This window comes from Lutjanus erythropterus, chromosome 3, assembly GCF_056507025.1.
Source record: "Lutjanus erythropterus isolate fLutEry1 chromosome 3, fLutEry1.hap2, whole genome shotgun sequence".
In the NCBI taxonomy this organism is placed as follows: domain Eukaryota; kingdom Metazoa; phylum Chordata; class Actinopteri; order Lutjaniformes; family Lutjanidae; genus Lutjanus; species Lutjanus erythropterus.
The window spans coordinates 7,339,543-7,359,512 of NC_139319.1; the positions used below are offsets into that span (position 1 = coordinate 7,339,543).

Consider the following 19,970-nt stretch of genomic DNA (forward strand, 5'->3'; position numbering starts at 1 on the left):
TAAGGGAATTTATGATCAAGTATAAAAGTCTGATTTTAAAGAATTAGATCTATATGGTCAAATCTGTCAAATCTGATTTGCTTCACATAAACAACAAATTCTGCTTTGGGACACGTCTGCTTAGAAAATCTGAATTGCATGAGACCAAGACACATGACAGCTCAAGCAAAGGATTTAAAGGACATTAAAGTGTGGTTAGTTACTTAACTTGCTTAGAGTTAGAGAGAAATTAGTTCACTGAACTTTACCTTATAGTTGTTTCACTGTTAACAATGAAATAATTAATATATTCATTATAATTTGTTGTTTTGTCATTAGTTTGTGTGATACAAAATAATTAGTTATAAATGATATACATTTTACATTACATCATATCTGATAAGAGACAATCACAACTGCATTCTGATGGAATTAGTAAACCAAAGCAAAAACAGTTTACTGTTGCACACACAGTTTATATACTACATTACGTTTTTGTTAATGATCACTAAATTATTGGTAAAATGTTCAGAAATCATTACATAAAGAAACGGACCATATATTTGTAACACATGGTTAATTATTAGTTTGCAAACATTATTTGGATGGCTATTATGAAGTTTCAACTGATCATTGTAATATCTTATGTATTTAATCTACATATGTGAACTTGAATAACTAAAGTTAATTTAACCTAAAGGGTACCCTTTTCCTGCACCCACCCAAGTAGTTTCCATGCCTTTATTTTGAAAGTCTACCAGAACACTTCATATTTATTATTGCTAACTTGACCACAGAACTCTGCACGTGCAAAACTGGCACTAGAAGAGTAACTAATGCATCACAGTTTCAAGCAGAGGGTCACTGTTCCAGCTGCAGCGTGTGACGAGTGAGGATAAAGTTTTGTCTTTAAACATCATGTGGATGGTTACTGTAAAGTTGAAACTGATGGTTTTAATATTTTCTAAAAGGAATAAATACTGAGTAGAGCATCTATAAACACTATTTGGATGGCCATTATGAAGTCGCAACTGATGTTTATAAAACTTCACAATGGCTTATTTTAATGCTTCTTAACAGTAAAATAACTACTGACTAAAGTTTAGTTAAAATAATTTTTCCCTTTATTAATGATGGTTATCATAGAGTTATGCTGATATGTGGACTTTGTTACCTCTGGAAAGACTGTTTCCAGTCTTTATGTTAAGCTAACCAGCTGCAGACAGATAGAATGGTGTCAATTTTCTCATCTGACTCTCAGCAAGAAAGCAAGCGAGCATATTTTCCAAAATGTCTATTCCTTTAATATTTTTAGAAACTATTTCTTAAATTTTTCTACTATAAGAAACAAACATCTATCTATAAAAAACTTAAATATTGTACAAAGAGTTGATAAAATAGGTTTTGCTATTAAATTAAATGAAATAATTTAGACGTACTACTGAGTCACCTTTGCTTTTTGGTACAAAGAAATACTTCACCTTAACTAACACTGTACAAAAACCTCTCCAACCTTCCTCTGCCCCTCAGGCTAAAAGCCATCACATTTCAGAGATGTCATTACATTCTCCTCCTGACACAAAAATGTATATCCTGCCTCCACAACCTGATCTGGCAGCCTCGGTTACAAACCCCGCCTGCACAAGCGCTGATGGATCAGAGGATCCGAGGAGCAGATCTGTCATTGGTCGTCGTGGGGCGAAGCTTTACGGTGGCGAATGGGTTTGTGCCTCTGAAACAAGAGGATGAGGAAAAATGTAATACGATACCTCACACGCTCTGCTGCCTTCTGCCAACACAAATAAACCACATGCATGCAAACACTCCACCAGACCCCGGCCAGAGGATGATAAATTTTGACTGTGGGTAGTGAGAATGCTGCAGAGGTTTTTCTAAAATTTAGGAAGGAACCGATCCAACTGAAATGTGCCAAATGCCTGACATATCAAATATGATAAAAACCAAACATCACGATATAGAAAAATAATGGGCGAATTTTATCAAAAGGTCAAATGAAAAAAAATTGACATTTCTGGTAACTACTTGATGTGTCAGGCTTTACAAGGTTAGACATGAGGAATGATGATTGGTTAGGGTCGGGTAAGAACATCAGGCCAAGCCAATCAGAGACAGAGTAGGGCGGGTCATGGCCTCCGCTTTGCTATCCTAGCTGCAAATTAGCTGTTTCAAGACACTTTACAAAAGAAACCGCTGGCCCAGGGGCTGCTTGCAAGTTGAGAGAATAGTTTAATAGTTAACAGTAGATCAGGGTTTAATGTTAATGTGTTTTTTCACTTGCCCAGTCAGACAAGTGGGTCAGAAGTCAGGTCGGGGCACTTTAAAAAAAAAAAAAACTGGGGCATTAATTAAGAGTATACCCGTTTCTCTACAAACACAAATGAACCACTTTTCATATTCCTGATGTATGATCATGAATACTTGTATGGAATAAAGTCACTGTGTTGAATTAAGATAATTTCTGAATAATGTTTACCAGATATCACTGACTAACCAGATCATCATTAATAAAATGTCATTAAGGAACTTGAATCCATCAGACTCTGATAACTCCAGGAATAAAAACTTTCTTTTCTGTCAACCCATACACAAAGAAAATTACCTGGGAAACAGCGGGTTTTCAGGTGCCCCATGGGGTGATAATGCCTAAGAAAAGAGAGTAAACAACCAAAACAAGTCAAGTTGGAAAGGTGTACCACTTTTACTTTCTACAGAACAGAAGAAAACATATGGCATAATTAAAACACGTTATCATAATTAAACATCTGGTACCTGGACATCAGATGCTGATTCACCCTTTCTGTCAGGGAGAGGAGAGACTGGTCGAAAATCTACAGAAGCCCTCCTGAGATTCTGACTCGGAGGAGGAGGAGGTGGTGGGGGAGGAGGCGGGGGCGGCTGTTCGTTGTAGCCTTTTGTCTGACCGGACTTTGCCTCCACGGCCGGCTCCAGTTTCTTCTCGGGGAGAGGGGAGACCGGCCGGAAGTCTACAGACGCCCTGCGGTTGGGTGTGGCCGGTGGCGGGACGTCTCCGTAGGTCTTGTTCTCTGATTGGTCGGTGTGGGTGTCAGTGGGGTCCAGCAGATTGTTCATACTGTGGCTTCTTAGAGAGCCACCACTGAGGGGTCCAAAGCACACACAGAGGAGCTTTTAGTGAGTCTAGAATACTTTGATGAAACATAACACAGCCTCTTTTCCCACTTCTGGGCTGAGTATGTTCTACAAGCCTTTTCTCACAGCAGCAATATAAATATGCATTGTAGATATTAGTACAGTAATTCTGTGGTGGGATCTCTGTAAGACAATAATCTTTTCTCTGTTCAGACCAGGCCAAACATTTGAGGATCTACAAAAGAACAGTACTCCTAAAAATGTTAGGCAATTGGTCTCTTGCTTGAGTACTTTTAAAGGCCCAGTCCACTGTATTTTTTGATTCATATCTCATATTTTTCTGAGTCATTTTCTGACAATGTTGATTATTTACACTTATTTACAGAAGCTTTCATGCAAAATAACAGAAAATGCTGTTTTCAGTCTCCTCTTGCTTCTTTTTTTTTAGAATAGTTTTAAACTAAATATCTTTGGTTATGTACTGACAAATTAAGACATTTTAGGATATCACCTTGGACTTTGAAAAACTGCAATGGACATTTTTCACTGTTTTCTGACATTTTATTGACTTTGCAGCTCTAGATTAAACATGACATATAACTTAAGTCTTTGTTATTATTTAATAACTGCAAGTAGAAAGCCAATTTGTACAGGGGCAAGTAAAAATTGACTTTGGCCAAGTAGATTTCTGACCTACTTGCCTGATCGTGCAAGTGAAAAAACCTTAACGTTGAACCTTGATGTCCCACTGAAGTCAACGCTTAGAAAGGGAGGCTCTCTTGAGGAAAATATAGAGGAGGCTGGGGAAAAGCAGCAACCAGGTGCCACCTTCACCTCACTGGCAAGGGGGCGAGAGAGCCACTCCCTCAAGGTGAGTTGCCTCCCACTCTCAGCAGACCCTTTGTCTAGCTGGGGTGGAGAAAAATCCTCCACCTCATAACTTAAGTTAGGCCTAAAAACATCACTTAACACCAGCTGGAGTGGGGCTCTAAGCAGGTCGTGAACTGGCCAATATCTGGGAATAGGTCCAGTTAACCAGATGAGGGTCTGTCTAAATCTCATGCTAAAATCTGTCAGCCCTTGCACACTTAAACAAGCAGAAATGTTGGCCACTATACTACAGAGGTGGACTGTTTCTCACATCTACAATTCTCTGCTGAAATCTGCTGTGCACAGTGACGGTAATCCTTACCTTGTCCCTAGAGTGTTGGAGAAATCCTCGATAGGAGCCACATAAGCAGCAGGAAACCAGCCCTGACTGGAGGAGATAAGACAAGATACAGATGAGAAACGGCAAACGAAACTACTTGAACTCCATAAATCCTGTTGCCCTTGTACAGATGTATATAGTGTAAAACATTCTATTAGACAGTACACACTGTTTTTCAGACTTGAAATGAATGTATGAGAAAACAGTGTCAATGAACGTCTACATCAACTGTTACACTGTTTACAGTACTCTTTTGTGCTCTTGCCAAATGGCAACCTGCACAAAACATTAAGATTTCATCACAGGTTAAAATGATGCAATTGATACCTTTACTTTACTGCACAGTAAAAGCTGGGTTGCACCAACAAGGATTAATTTCTGAAATCCAGTTGAATCATGGTTTAACTTTAAATTATGTTGCACCAAACTTTAAAACTAGTTAAAAACCCCTCTGAACCTCTCTAAACCACAGCTTAGTTTGCTGCCAGCCATGCTTTTTTTTACTTACTGTGCTGTTGTCTGTTCTTTGATTATTTGGCTGTTTTGCTCCATTAATTCATTAATTCATAAGTTTTTCTTGGAGGAGAAACTGGAGCTTCTTTACTGAGCCCTCACGAGTAGGTTAACTGGGCTATCTAAATTTTTAGTTAGCTAGAAAACAATGCAACATTTTGTTAAAGAAAAGCCCACTAGATCCAAACAGTGCTCAAATGTATTATTCGTTAATTCATTTTATTTGAGTAAGCAAACATCTCTAAATTAATTAAACACCAATCAATAAACCATCAATAAACTTGGATTAGTTTTTAATTGTGCAACAGAGCTCTGCATAATTTTAAATCTTTACTTTATTTTAGTTTTGCAAATCTCTGATTAGAACTAATTTTAGATTAACTCAGTCGAGATATATGCTGCTTTATTGAGTTGCTGAGTCAGATTGTAAGAAATTTGGTTCTCACAACAACTGAACAAACAACAGCATTGTAACTATTTCATTAAAAAATTCTTTCATGTATATTTGTTTATTGGTTAGCTTTCTCATCTCTGTTGTGTGATTTCACTTTGAACTGTACAATTGTGCAGATTTATTGGGTGCAATTTGCTACCAGTCATAAATAGTCACAGATAGTTCAATAGTTCAGAAAAAAAAACTTTCATCTCTTGCACCTGCTTGCATACTGGACACATTCATCCTGTATCTGCTACCCACCGCATGCTGCTGTCAGTGCGTCCATACAGCCAGCCATTGCGCGGCTCCTGAACCAGCACGGTGATGGTCTCCCCCCTGTTGAAAGGTAGAAGCTTTGGGTTGGATGAGGAGGGGTGAGACACCAGGGCCCTCATGGTTCTCCCTCCACCCAGACCCAGAGATTCCCCCACTGAGCTGGAGCGAGAACGGCTGGGGAGAGGAGACGGCGCTGAAGCAAAGGTAAAACAGAAAGTGTGTTTTAATTTACACAATGTCAGCATACAGAACAGTATCTATTGGTTGTGTGATTGGTCTTATGCTGTTGAAGCAAATAATGCTGATCTCGTTTGGTTTCAAAGCTCGTCAGAATGTAATCACTTTAATTTATAGCAATCATGCCCTCCGCAGACAGTCCTCCTCGCACCTCTAGAGGGCACTCTGCCCAGCGCCTGCTGCTCCCTCCTGGCCCAGGACATATCTTCATCTCTGGCTACTGTCTGCAGCAGGGAGCTGACTGAACCTCGCAGCTGATCAGAAACAACAGACACAGGAAAACTAACTGCCGAGCAAACTCCATTTAAACTCTTAATAAAAATCTGCACAGAGCAGTAAGCTTCAGTTTACTGCAGCTGATAGACCATTTACCAACATCAGAGGGAAGAATATTCTCTTAATATAATGCAGTCTAGTTTAATACCACTATAAATTACAACCTCAGTAACAAATGTATAGTTAAATTAACACCTCCTAAACAGTGTCAGGGAAAACTGAACATTATTATCTTGGTAAAGAAAGAATTTATGGCTGAGCTGTAGTATATATTGAGTTGCATCCAATAACCATGAATGTACAGTCACACCATTCCAATGCAGTGAAAAATTAAGTTAAATTAAGACCCTTGATCCACCGCACGAAAGTGTCAGATCTAATTAAAAACCAGTGAATGCTTCTTGCTAAAATTTAATAAAGTGGTGTACTGATAAAACAAGGGCTCAAGGCCCCTATTTGATAATTTATGATAGTTTCAACACAGCACAGGGTGTGCATTTTCCATAAATCATGTCTCTGAGGTACAGGCACCGGTGCAGCATCCAAAGCTAGTACAGCTTCTTTACAGGCTATCTGTTGCTTAGAATACTGATTAATGTTCACTTTGGATCAAAGTAACGGACTAAACCGGGGCACGCGTTGCTACCTGCGTCTCTTGGTCCAAATGAGTGGGAGTTCGAGGTCTGGACCCTCTGGTGTCATTCACTTTCTCCTTCCATCCATCTGCCTTTTGCTGGAGAGACGTGCCGGTCTGAAAACAGATGGAGACGTGAGCACCTCATTACATCGCAACCTGATCAGGCAGCAACAAAATGAACAGAAATGATTCAGTAAATGAGACAGTGTACTCCGAGACGTGCGCTCCATCAGATAATCAAGCAATTAACATGCGATCACATGGGTGGAATAAAAATTTCTTCGCCATGATGGCTTAAAGAAAACATGTAACTGTTACTGAGACAGTAATGTTGATGTGGGAAAATTTGGTATCAGCTAAACCACAACTCTACCTGTAATGGACTGTGTATTAAAAGGCATATTTTATAATCATAATGAAATGGAAATTATTGTATTGTATTGTAATTTGCAGCATCTAAATCTGAAATAAAGTCTAATTTTTCTGATGTATACTAATAATGAATGTGCATAAACCAAAAGGTAAATTTTTGTGTTTTTCTCATTTACATTTTGCTCATTAGATTGTAATTTTGTGTAATTGTTTTGTTACATTTTAATCAATTAAACTGAATTTAGTTTGTTTATTTAGTAGTTCAGCCCACCAACTCAATCTGACATGAATACTTTGAAGCTTCAAAGAGTCTACTGTTGCCATTTGAATTCTTCATTTAATTTTTTTTTTCTTTATTTGGACAGAGGAAGGAGATGCTGCATTGGTTGCAAAAAACAAAAAAAAAAAACAATAAAGAGTTCCTCTGTGGTGTTTAATTAGTCTTAAAACTTGTGTACATAAAAACCAGGCAGACAGAAAAACGTCCTCACAAGAGAGCATTTCTATTCCACAGATGCCAAAGCTCGACCCTCCGTATGTTCTGTGGCTTATTTCTCCCCCCTCCTGTTCTCATTTCTCATTTGACTTTTATTTACAATAGCGGCTAAGTACAAAGGCGAGGAACCTCCGCCTTATTCCCCACCTCCTGCTCAGACACTGTGGCTATCCTGCAGCACAGGAAACAGTTTGACAATAGTAGGAAAATAAATAAGTTTGTGGTGGTGCACCTACAGCTCAGTCAGTAGAGCGTGCATCCCATGTACTGAAGCTGTTAGTCCTCTGCAGTGGCTGCTGGTTTGACTCCTGCTTGTGGCCCATTTGCTGTATATCATCCCCCCTCTCTCTCTCTACCCCCTTTTCCTGTCATATCTTCAGCTATCTCTAAAATAAAGCCAAAATTCTTTAAAAAATAAATAAATAAGTTTGTGTATCCCCATGCTGAACCTTTGAAAGTTTGTGAGTTATTATCACTGAAGTTTCAAAGTCCCAAAAATGGTATTCATGACAGTCCTGCTCGCAACAAAGGTAACCATTTTAACTAAGCCAGCTTCATAAGACCAAAAAGCTGGAGTTACGCCCAAAGTGAGCTCACTAAGCTGCTCATTTCACTTTTTAAGATATGCCACAGTAGGAGGAAGATTACACATGCTTGCCCAGTTGCTGTGTGGTGCTGGTGTGTGTGTATGTGTGTGTGTGTGTGTGTGTGTGTGTGTGTGTGTGTGTGTGTGTGTGTGTGTGTGTGTGTGTGTGTGTGTGTGTGTGCATACCTTGTTTATAAGGAAGAGAAGTGACTGAGTGAGGCCACAGTGTTTCTCTGCCAGGAAGCGATACCTCCTCTCCTCCTCCCTAAGGATCTCCTGCTGGCTCTGCCTCAGGTACAGCATGTACTCACTGTTCTCCTAAAACACACACACAGGGAATCATGCACATATACACATATGAGACACGTATACACTGGTACTGATGTCTCGCTGCTGGACACTTACAGCGCAGTATATCTCAGTGAGTGTGCGACACTGTGTGTATGTTTGTGTAGCTACCAGAGAGTCTCTGTAGGCTCCTCTTCTAAGCTGTTTCTCCAAAGCTTCTGCCTGGTTCCTCACCTCCAGCTCGTACACTCTGCGACTGCCCTGCAGCACAGCCAACAGTTTCATTTAAGAAGCTCTGATGTGACTACGAAAAAGTATTCCTGAATTTCTTCACAAAAATTTTTTTGCTACAAACGTCTCACTTTAAGAACAGTTTGGACATTTTAACTCTCAACTGACTCTGGTTGTGACTGTCTTATTCTCACTGAAAACCCTAACCTACTCAGAAGGCTGTGAAACCGGTGCTGTTCCTAAATCAGTGTCTGATGTTGTGACTGTTCTGCAGATGAGAACTTAAAGCTGGTTTCAGGTTCTTCTAGACAAAAATGCAATAAATGTGGCTAAAATGATGACATATACAGCAGTAATTCTTGCAAAGTTGTGCACAGCAATAGGTCAAAGATTATCTGTGATTGAAAAGAAAAAGTTATTGGTCAGTTACAGAGGACTTCTCTTGTCTTACTGGAGGATACAGATTTACTGCAGACCTTCCATTGAGTAAATACTGTATGATATAATAGGAGCTAAATTATTACCATAAACCATATTCCCAACCTGAATAGCCCAGTTAGTTCCCCAAAGTTCTCCTCAATCCTCAGAAGAGTAAAACACATGCTTTTCCCCTCTGTAAACTCACATCAATGTACTCCTCATCCAACTTGACATTCTTCTCCATGGCTTGCAACACTTCTATCTGGAACCATCGGAACTGTAGCAGGAAGAAAAACAATGTTCCTGTGGTGTCACCAAGTCATTACGGACGCTGTCCTCTTATTCAAACAGTGCTTTTCATTATCAGGTTATTTTGTTTTGACTACATCTATATGCAAATGTGCTCCTCCCTCAGGCCAAACTTTTTAATCAAAGGCCACGTTTTGCTTATTCACATCACTGAGAGCCGCCGCAATCAAGCGCAAAGCTCTGAGTGGCACTTTGAATTTTAAACAAGCAGTGAAATTCAAGCAGGGACTCGTCTTCCCAAAGGTTTCCGCAGAGATCAGCTTTGGTCCATCAGTTTGTAATGAGTCAAAAGTGATCAGCGTCATTCACAAAGGGTTAGCTGGAAGGACTGATTTCAGTGTATTTCATAATGCACTGTAGTATTCTTTTACAGTAAATTACATTTTTCTTTCTATGGCTGCACAATTTAGCACAATCAGCATGTCTGCTACATGTAATCACTAAATCTTTATGTTAAAAGTCAGTTGAATTTAATAAAACTGCAACTTGTTTTATCAAGATGGACCTTGGGAAATAATTTATTATGGTGACTACTCATTCAAATATGACCTGATCACCACCAATCATAATTAAAAACCAATGATAACATTTTAGATATTTCCACTTTTTGTTAAACTTTTCAGGACACTTAAAGGACCAGTGTGTAGGCTTTAGTGGCATCTAGTGGTGAGCTTGCAGACTGCATACGAGTCACCTCACCCTCCCCTTTTCAAACATGTAGGTGAATCGTGACACACATGCAAAATGCAAAAGGCTCGAGCCAGTGTTTGTTTTTTTCCCTGCTGGGCTACTGAAAAGACATGGCAGCCTCCATGGAAGAGGATCCACACCCTCTGTTGCTAAAAAGGGCTCAGTCTAAGGCAAAAAAAAGCACGATGATCCTTCTTTTCAGGTGTTATTACACTAACGAAAACATACTAGACCTTTAAATTCAGTGATTTAACAGGCATTTCTGAGATTTCTGGAAACCTTTTTTTTGGACTGTACATTACGAGTATATAACAAATTGTGACACTGCAATAACAACAACAGTCACTTCTAGGTTGACAATTGGCAGTTAATATGATTTGTAGAGATATGTAAAACTGGCAGACTTGTTTATTTCTGTTGTCATTTTCAAAATATTTAGCCCGATCAATCAGACGTTCCTGCTGTGCTTATTTAATGTACTGTACTGCTTTGCTAACATCTTTGAGAAACCTGACAGCCACATCCCATCAGTTTAAGTTGGAGTAACTGCTATTTTCAGAAAAAACCCTGTGGTGGTGGAAATTAGCAAGTCTTCAACCTAACGTTAATTAAAGTGCTGTTATTAATACAATGTAAAACCATAAAACATGCATTTTAGATTAATGAGACATTTACACTTTGAAATAACTTCATGAAAAAATAAAACATTCAACATGTTAGTTAATCTGTATGTGTTTGCACAGGAGTTCTATTGACTAAAGACATGTACTGACCACTCCCTCCATCTCTGCGGTGAGTCTCCTTTGTGTTTCCGATATCTGGATCAGGACATCCCCTGTTTAAAACAAGAAGGCTCTGGTAAAACAGAGACTGGACTGACAAACGGATCAGATCAACAGACATCAAAAACCTGCTGTCATATTTTAAAACATAAAAAACATCTGTGATACTGAGGAGGTCTGAACTACACAATAAAAATATTAATGCAACACTTTTGTGTTCCTCCCAGTTTTCATGAGTTGAAGTAAGAAAAAGTCTGAATTCTTTTACACACACAAAGGTTTTATTTCTCTCAAATTCTGAGTACTTCATACTGCACAGGTGTGGCATATAGTGATGCATTTAGTGGGTGTCAGACTTGCATTACCCATCTGCATTTCGATCTAAACTCTATATCTCAATCTAAACTCCTCATTGCCATGTGTTTGCTATTTATTTGCTGTTCATATTAACACCACGCTAAGCAGCATGCATTGAGAACTGAGGAGCATCCCTTGTTTCTTCTCTGTATTTATGTGTAAGATAGGGGAAAACCATTCCAGTATATTATTTTTTGATACAGCTAGAGTGAAGAAATGTACTCGCCACCTCACTCATGGTGAACAATAAACCAGCACAGAAAAGACTATTACAAACATAAACCACCACCATAAACCACCACGTTCTGAATGAGCACATTCCAAACACTAACCAACAGTAACATTTGCATTTTGGCACATAAAATAGCAAACTTAATGGCATTGTGGGAAATTATGCAATTGAGGGCCATTTCTCAGACTATCAGCTTCCCACGCTTTTACAGCAACCCACAATGGATGCAGGACACCATTACACAAGTTACATTACACATACTACACAAGCTTCCCAGACTGACATCAAGTTTCAGCCTCAGGTAATCTCACTACTACTACTACTACTACTACTACTAATGATAATAATAATGGTGGTAAAAATCAAGAAAGAAGAGCACTAGAGTCAGTAGTATTGGTATGGGCAGATCCAAATTCAGATATTGGAATCGGATCAGACGCGATAAAAAGGGAATTGTTAGACCTCTACAAGCAGCATGACTACCACACAGTTGTGCCTTGGACTTGTCACAGTAAAGGGCCAAATGTGTAGTTTTATCTTGAAAAAGGACATGCATGAGGCACTAAATTATGGCCATTTCACAGTGGGCTACAGGAAGCAAATTCTTTTCCTCAGGAAGGGCAAAGTCATGAGTATATTACTAAATGTTACTATTTGTTTTTGTTTGTTTTTAATATACTGTATATGTACTTGCAACAAAATGTTTTTTGTAAAATGTTTAATGCTATCACTCATTTTCTGTGAATTAATGTCCATTACAAAAGAGAGGCACAACTTTTTAGTGTCGGTAATTCGATATTTGACTTTAACACAATTCAACACCACTCAAGTCATCTAGTGATTGTTGTGATCTACCCGGCTGGACCACTACAGTAAGATGGTGGAAAGTTAGCCAAGCCCTTTATATGATGGGTGCCTCTGCTCTTGTCTATTGTCATAGATTGTGGTCGAGCTAATGAATTGAGTGCAGCTGAAAGACTGTCCCCATCTATAATTTAGAGGCTGTCACTCAATAGGGCCCCTGGTCACGCTGTGGCTCCCTGACCTTCTCAGTTCGCCAGCCTAGCAGAACCACGTGTGTCATGCTGTGCTAGCACTGATGCATGAGCCCACACACTCTCAATGGGGATACGTTAGCATAATGCTAATTACCCTCAACAATGCTATCACACGTCCCCAGGGTCAGAGTGAAAGTGAAGCTTGTGGAAAATATGCACTCATGCATGCACTCAGGACTGCACACGTGCACATACCAAATACACATCCATGAAAACACAAACAGAGACATATACATGAGAGGATGTGTGGGATGCATGAGCATGATTGGGCTTGACATTAACTCAAAAAAGCACTCAGCCGTCTCTAGAGGACAATTTTGTTCAATGAATGCAATAAGTTTGGGGTAAAACCTGTAATAGAGCGACTGAAGGATCAGTCACTCTCGCACACTTACCAAGAGAGCGAGATGAAAGTGTGTGAAGGGCCTGGTCACCCATCTTAGCCACAGCGCTGAAGTAGGCCTCACTGCAAACAGCTAGGGCTGTAGGGCACGGACACACAAAAATGCACAAATAAACAAAAAGCTTTTCAGACACTTAACATTATAAACCTGTAGGCTGTGGGTGACATCACAGCCAGCTTAACTATATCTCATTGGGTCAATCAATTCTGCCTTTATTCATTATAAACACAAGCCTCACATCACTGACATGTGATATGTGATTTCGGTCGAGGAATAGCCCCATGCCAGTGGGTATAGTTTTACCACGCTGCCTTGTTGCCCTGTGACTGACAGCCTGTTCTTGTTTTATCAGGCAGAGAGGTGCATTAATGATACATGTTGCTCACCCAATTACCAACGTAACGCTTGATAAAGATTGGAGAAACGTAGACAGGAAGGATTAGTGAGGTCAGACAGGCAAACACAAAGGCATGTACACAAAAGGCTCTGTTCAAACTTTAGTACTTCATGTTTCGAGGAAAACAGGTTTAAAGCCATAACACTTAACATTTCTGCATTGTGTCTAAAATCCCAATCCTATGTTGTACATTTTGTTAAGTTGTCAACATTATCCCAAATGTTTCCAGTAGCCACTAATTGCTATTAACTTCCATGAAAACAGAGGATACATCAGATTCATGAGGAAGGGAGTTGGCAAACATTACTTCACATAACGTGACTAAAACTTTACTATTACCTCGTCCTTGAACACAATTTCTGCCTGAATCACATTAGATTTTCATCTCCGGAAACATAACAGAATAACAGAAACATAAACTTAATTTTATACATTTTATTTGTGCATACTATAGGTATAAGCTTTTCAAGGTGTCACTTTATTGTGTGACTGTATGGAGCCAACACCCAATGAAAGCTAACTGTTCTAGCTTCAGGAAAAAGTTGTGCTTTTACATGAACTTTGTTGCTCCATGAAAAAAACAACCTAGGTGAAAACATGCTGCAGTGACACATGTGAGTACTGAAACACATTTATACTTCTGTGACCTCTTGGTGAATTTTTTTCACAGTAGGTTTCTGTCCTTCCTCTTGAAGTCCTCTTGTATTCTCGCTCATCTGTGTAAAATCATCTTCCATCATAATCCTAACAGCAACAACACAACCCAGTTTCATCACCCATAATACAGCCCTCTGATTAACATTTGATTGTGCATGACATATTTTAAACATCAAAGGAATAGTTTAGAATTTGGAAGTGGGGGTGTATGGGGTACTAATCGAAAGTCACTGCATGACAAACTTTAGACACAACCCCAGTTTGGAGAAGCAGAGAGGAGCACCAGCATGGAGACCAACAACTACTCTAACCACCTAAAAAAAGGCTCACATAAAAAAAATCAGCATCAGTTTAAGTTTTTATTTTGAATATCTTCACCACTTTACCTTGCCATCAGACACCATTTTCCAACAGGAAGCCGCCATTATATAAACCATGTATCGCTCTCTCCAAACCAACCAGACTCCATTGGTAAAAACAGTTACTTTCACCTTGCAGAACACGGGTGTTGCTGGTCTACCACTGCCTCGATCAAGTTGGTTTGTTTGTGTTGTTGTGTGATTTCAGTGAATCCAGACTGACCTTTTAAAGCACCCAAATCCCAAAATAGCACAAACAAAGCAGCGGTAGAACTGTAACTCCTGTGTTTTTCAAGGTAAAATTACTTATTTGGCCAATGGAGTCTGGCTGGTGTGGGGAGAGTGATATTTGGCTTATATAACAGTGTTTTCCCATCAGAAGGGAAAGCAGTGAAAATACTCTAAATATAGAGTACAGTTAAACTGACATTGATCTTATTTTGTTGCTGATGATGATGTCTACAGCAGTGCACTGCTTAGCCTCTTCCACTGGTACTCCTGCTGCTTCTCCAAACTGGAAACCACCATCTACTGCAGGTAATACAACAGCTGTCGATAAGTTCCTCATATAACAACTTAAAAAAAAATCCAAACTATCCCTTTAAGTTTAGTTAGTTTTTATACCTACGTCAAGATATAACATGGTTTTAAATAAAATATTTATGTGTGCAAACTAGCAATTAAAAATGAAAAATGTAAATGAATCGAAATAACTAGTGGAAAATGTCTGTGTTTATCCAAGCACACACACTCATTCAGACGCCCACACATCTTCCTACCTGTCACTCACAAACTCACTCACCTTGGAAAGCTTTGACATAGCTGTTTCCTAGAGCAACAAGCTTCTGGAGGCCAGGATTGAAGTGCTCCATCAGGTTCTACAGCAACACATGCACAAAGAGAAATACATGCAAACCTGTTAGAAAACACCATTAGAAACAGTAGTTACTTCAGTTAAACACACTGGAATTTTAAATCTAATAGATACTCTCCAGGGTGATCATTTTTAAATATACATCATAGTTCTTCCTCTCATACTCTATACAGTCAGTGTGTTCACACCATGAACAGAAACCAAACTCAGAGAACAATGACACAATATAAACTCACCACATAGACACTTAAAGTTGATCTGTGCAGCTGGTCACTGGTGGCTCCCGACATCGTGACCAATTTCAAAGACAATATGAACTTCAAAAAGAGAAAAAACTAAAAAAAAATGATAGTCAGAGACAGAACAAACTTCCACAAAGTGTCTGTATTCCCATTCAAACTTCTGAACAAGTTTCCTCGGGCGTTTGTCGTCCTCTGTGCGTCAGCGTCTTAAGGCAGTGAAAGTCACCTCCACCGCGGTCCCTCTGTTCCCCGCTGTTGTTCCGAAGCCCGATAACACCTGTCTGATAGAATGATAGTGCTTTCCACCCTCTCTCCCTTCTCCTGTCATTCGGTAACAAGCTCTTTTACCCCCTTGTCATCAACGGTTTTCGTGGAAAGAACGAGCAAGCCAGCGAGTGGAAGAGAAAAGGGAGTAGGTGCCATCGATATGACCGGGCCAGGTAAATTATTGATTGAAGCCCTGAAAGGAAAGGAGAAGGAGGACAAGCAGCTGCCCAACTAGCTGTGACGTAGACTCACACCTAAGGGAGGACGTCAACTTTGATGAAACAAACTACTGCCTTAAAAAAGGTACATATTTAGTATTCATATACAGCTAGACACACATACATTACCCCACTTGAATAATTCGAACAGAGTGAGGAAATATCTCAGTCAATCATACATCAGCTCCTTAACACTCACATACCAAACATCAACAAGCTCACCAAGTAAAATAATCTAAGGGTCACCCCCTCTGTCCATCAACAGACCGACATCCAGCACTGAATCCAGATGAAAGCTACAACCTCAAACTCTACTTGTCGGTCACGAACAGGTGAAGCAAGCAGAAGAAACAATTCATACGTGCATTAAAGAATCAGAAGGTGAAATTCAAAATTTAGAGGGTGCTTCTGATGTTTTGCACTTTATACTGCAATTGAACCACAGTGCGACCGCTCCACTGGAAGCTCTTTTTATTTACTGTTATGTAGAAGAAATAACAGATAATTAAAAACAAAATAATTTTGCTGATGGTGCCAGAATCCGAGTTGCATAAATTTATAAATCCTCGACAAAATTAACCGACATTTCTTATTTTAGTGCCAACAAACCACACTGACTCATTAAACGCCAAATGAAAAGAGAAGAAAACATTATTGTCTTCTCCGGTTTTCAAGTTGCCTTTGTCCGTCAGTTTGTTTATGAGTCATCTCATTATTCTTTTGGGAATTTGTTGCAGTAAATTAATCACAACAACTTTAAGCTTCAAATGGTTTCAACAAGTTATTTAATACTCAAAGGACTAAAGTAAAAAGGGTATTTAAAATATTGCTAAAATAAATGGGAAATATAGAACAGAGAAAAAATATCATGGAAACAAGTAGGGATAATGGGGAGTTGTGTTTTATACTGTGCATATGAGTTTTTTGTATTGAAAAAAATATCTACCAAATGACCCGGTGGGCCAGAATGTAGATCTTACTTAAAAATATACATCTGACATATCTGTGAACCAGTCCAGGTAAAGACAAAGTACTAGTTAGTAAAGTGAAAAATTACTACTGTCACAGAATGCATAAAAATGACAAAACTAAAATGAAATTGTTCATATTCAGTCAAAACAAGCTCCATCTCAGACATGTAGTCACAAATCCCCTCTCTTACTACACACAGATACAAACATCACATTTGAACACACCAAACTTTCCAGTAATTTAGAAAATACATTCTCAAAATCGTTTTTGTTTTTTGTAAGTTTAATTAATTATAATATTTCCTGGGGAATGATGTAACTGTCTTAAAGCTTCATTGCTGTTTCCTATCACACACGTACAATTAACGCTCAAAAACTGACTTTCAAAACATTCTGAGTTGGCCATATGGACTTAAAGGATCTTTTTTGGATGCTGTCAATCTAAAAAAACATTTTCCCTGGTCTTAGAACATCATTATGTTACAGTACAAGTTATTTTCAATTTTTTTTAACATACAAACTTTACAAGAATCTTTTTTGTAATAACAATATGCTGTTTATCTTGTTAAAACATTAAATATTTTGTGTAATATTGTTCTAATGTATTGTTTGATGTGACATTATGAGCTAGCATGTTATAAAAGGAAATGTTTTAACAATTATAACAATAAGTTATAACATGAAACATTTTAAATTATAACAAGATAAATAGTATATTCTTAAAATAAGACAAGTTTCTTGTTGTAATGTCGTAATAATGTGAAAAACCTTGTTATAAAATGAACAACATCTTGCTATGACAGTAAACTTTCCTGTTATAAAGTGATACTGATCTGCTTTTCTTATTTCTGGCCTGGAAGCAATACACTTCCCTAATTTAGGTTTCTTAAACTTTAAATATTTTTAATGATCCCTCCTCATGTTTATAGAATCTGCTTTACTGTAACTGGCAATACGTGCTTAAAGTGCTTTGTATCTGCTGACACCATCATCATCTTTCTTATCGATATGACGTACAGGAGGTACAGACTGGCCTACCCAGCAGGCGTGGCCGTGTCTTTCAAGGAAGCTAGGTCATCATAGATGACCTCATCATCACCACCAGCTTCACTCTGTCTCTTCTGGCAGAGACTTACAGTCTCCAGCACGGTTTTCAAGCGCCGGTCGAGAGCGGCGAGGTGGGGCTCCGACAGCAATGGAGCTACACTGTGAAGGGGATCGTGGGAGAGGGAGGCTCTCATGACATCACTGAGACGATACTGTGGCAGAGACAGCAGACGCAGGCGAAGCCATGTGGAGCGACGGATTCTAGAAAAAGAGCAAAATGATACAGAGGTGTTAGAGAGAGAAGGACAAGATGGAGAGGAAGAAATTATGTAGAAGAGAAGAAAACAGGAAGAAAATTGTGGTAATCATACTGTATATTATTTTGTGCGCCTTAAAAGTCACTTCTTTGTCCTTTACTCTTCTCTATTTACACGCCTCCTGTGGGTCATATCTTCCGCAAACTTAACTTTTACTGCTATGCAGTCGATGCTCTGCTTTATTTCTCCCTTAGGCTCAATGACTCAGATAAAAGATCCTCAGCTGGGATCCTTCTGTCGGGTCCACGTCACCACAAAAGTGACCGGGTTTTCGCAATAAGAGCCTCTCATTTATGTAACTCTCTACCTGAGGATATCAGGCTTACAACTTCAGTGTCCTCTTTTAAATCTAGTCTGAAAACTTAATTTTATAGAGAAGCATTCTTCCAGTGAACATTAAACTTATCTTGTTTTATTCTACTGTTTTTATTGGTATTTTTTATCTTATTGCACTACTCTACAAGTCTTGCTATATCAATGCACTGTGTAACCCTGCCTTCCCTTAATCGTTTAAAGGGGCAGCTCCCCCAAAATAAAAAAATACATATTTCTCCACTGGTCTGTTGTGCTATTTATCCATCTAGATCATTCTGGAGTGAGTTGCCTAGTTTTGGAGACATCATTCGTAGAGATGTCTTCCCATCTCCAGTAAAATGGGACTAAATGAACAGCCCTTGTTATGAGCAGTTTCATGCAGGAACTACTTTCTACCTGAACTACTCCTTCTCTAATAGACATAAATTAGTTCCTGCATGAAACTGCTCACAACGAGATCTGTTAATTATCTTAAGTAACCTGCTCATGATTTTTGGAAAGAGACAATAGTGTTTTTTTGTTTGTTTTTTTATTTTTTGGCATTTTGAGCCTGACAGAACTTCAGCCATTTAGTCCCATTATACTGGAGAGAAGGCAGACAATTATAACAAAGATGATTATAACAAAGATTTCACCACATTTGATCACATTCTTGTTTGTACCTGCAACACTGTTTTAGAGGAGCTAGGATAGAAGGCTCGTCTTTGGAGTGACGCCCAAATCTACAAGGAGAACAGACCCAGAGTCAGTCAAACCACATCACAATTACAACCCCAGCATCCACAACAAAAACAGTACAGACACACACTGACACAAAGACACCAGGAATACTCACGCCCTCCCATTGTCAAGATGTATGAGGAAAGTATTGTTGCCAAACTTCTCAAAGGTTTCATAATGGTGCCGGTCCATGTTACCTCGAGGAGGAGGAAAAAAAGTATTTGGTTACTTTTGTCAACAAAGTTCACAGCTCTTCTGCAGAGCTTTCTGCTGTAAATATCCTGTGATACAGAGCATACCCCTGATCAAAATAAAAAGTCCACAATATGATTTTTATTACAGGTTTAAAAAAATGACTTGAAAAAGGTTACTGAATAATAAATCTAAAGTGTACAGCACTGCTTGTATTAAAATATAAGATAAAATAAAATAAGGTAAAAGTAGCTTGCCGTGACCTTAGCATATGCTATAAATTGACATGAACTGTCTGCCATTTTTATTGTGATATTCAATATACTGTTACATTACAAATATTTATGCAAAAATAAAACATGCTATTTATTAAATTGTTACCAGCTACGTAAAACTAAAACTTTTTCGTGGACTAAAACTAAATACAGCAGATGTTCCGACATAAACACCTTTGTAATATTTAATAACACATAGTT

General features: G+C 38.7%; 2 protein-coding genes across 2 annotated transcripts in view; both read right to left on the reverse strand.

Annotated features, from left to right (window-relative positions):
- Nucleotides 1–1,168: 1,168 nt before the first annotated feature.
- On the reverse strand, nt 1,169–16,012 carry baiap2l2b (BAR/IMD domain containing adaptor protein 2 like 2b). The gene is made up of 14 exons (XM_084714832.1): nt 15,442–16,012; nt 15,134–15,209; nt 12,910–12,996; nt 10,859–10,920; nt 9,292–9,363; nt 8,607–8,696; nt 8,334–8,465; nt 6,703–6,807; nt 5,932–6,034; nt 5,529–5,736; nt 4,301–4,366; nt 2,770–3,115; nt 2,600–2,643; nt 1,169–1,711 (listed from the first exon to the last, which is right to left on the reverse strand). Exons 1-14 carry the CDS (start codon nt 15,493–15,495, stop codon nt 1,636–1,638), a joined length of 1,521 nt encoding a protein of 506 aa, XP_084570958.1. The 5' UTR covers nt 15,496–16,012; the 3' UTR covers nt 1,169–1,635.
- Nucleotides 16,013–17,839: 1,827 nt separating this feature from the next.
- LOC146329569 (extracellular serine/threonine protein kinase FAM20C-like) overlaps nt 17,840–19,970 on the reverse strand; it is a 42,623-nt gene continuing 40,492 nt past the window's right edge. Inside the window, exons 8-10 of the mRNA XM_084712337.1 lie at nt 19,418–19,499; nt 19,245–19,304; nt 17,840–18,211 (exon numbers count right to left, since the gene is read on the reverse strand). Coding sequence (XP_084568463.1) covers nt 17,938–18,211; nt 19,245–19,304; nt 19,418–19,499 — 416 coding nt within the window. The 3' untranslated portion in view covers nt 17,840–17,937. The remainder of the gene's footprint in view (nt 18,212–19,244; nt 19,305–19,417; nt 19,500–19,970) is intronic.

Bases quoted from the DNA above. Each gene is read 5' to 3' on its own strand.
- baiap2l2b (XM_084714832.1), bottom strand. From the start codon at position 15,495: ATGTCGGGAGCCACCAGTGACCAGCTGCACAGATCAACTTTAAGTGTC. The intron at 5,737-5,931 runs GTGCGAGGAGGA...CCTTTGCTTCAG, and splicing joins GGGCAGAGTGCCCTCTAGAG to CGCCGTCTCCTCTCCCCAGC. The intron at 3,116-4,300 runs GTAAGGATTACC...TGGACCCCTCAG, and splicing joins TCCAACACTCTAGGGACAAG to TGGTGGCTCTCTAAGAAGCC.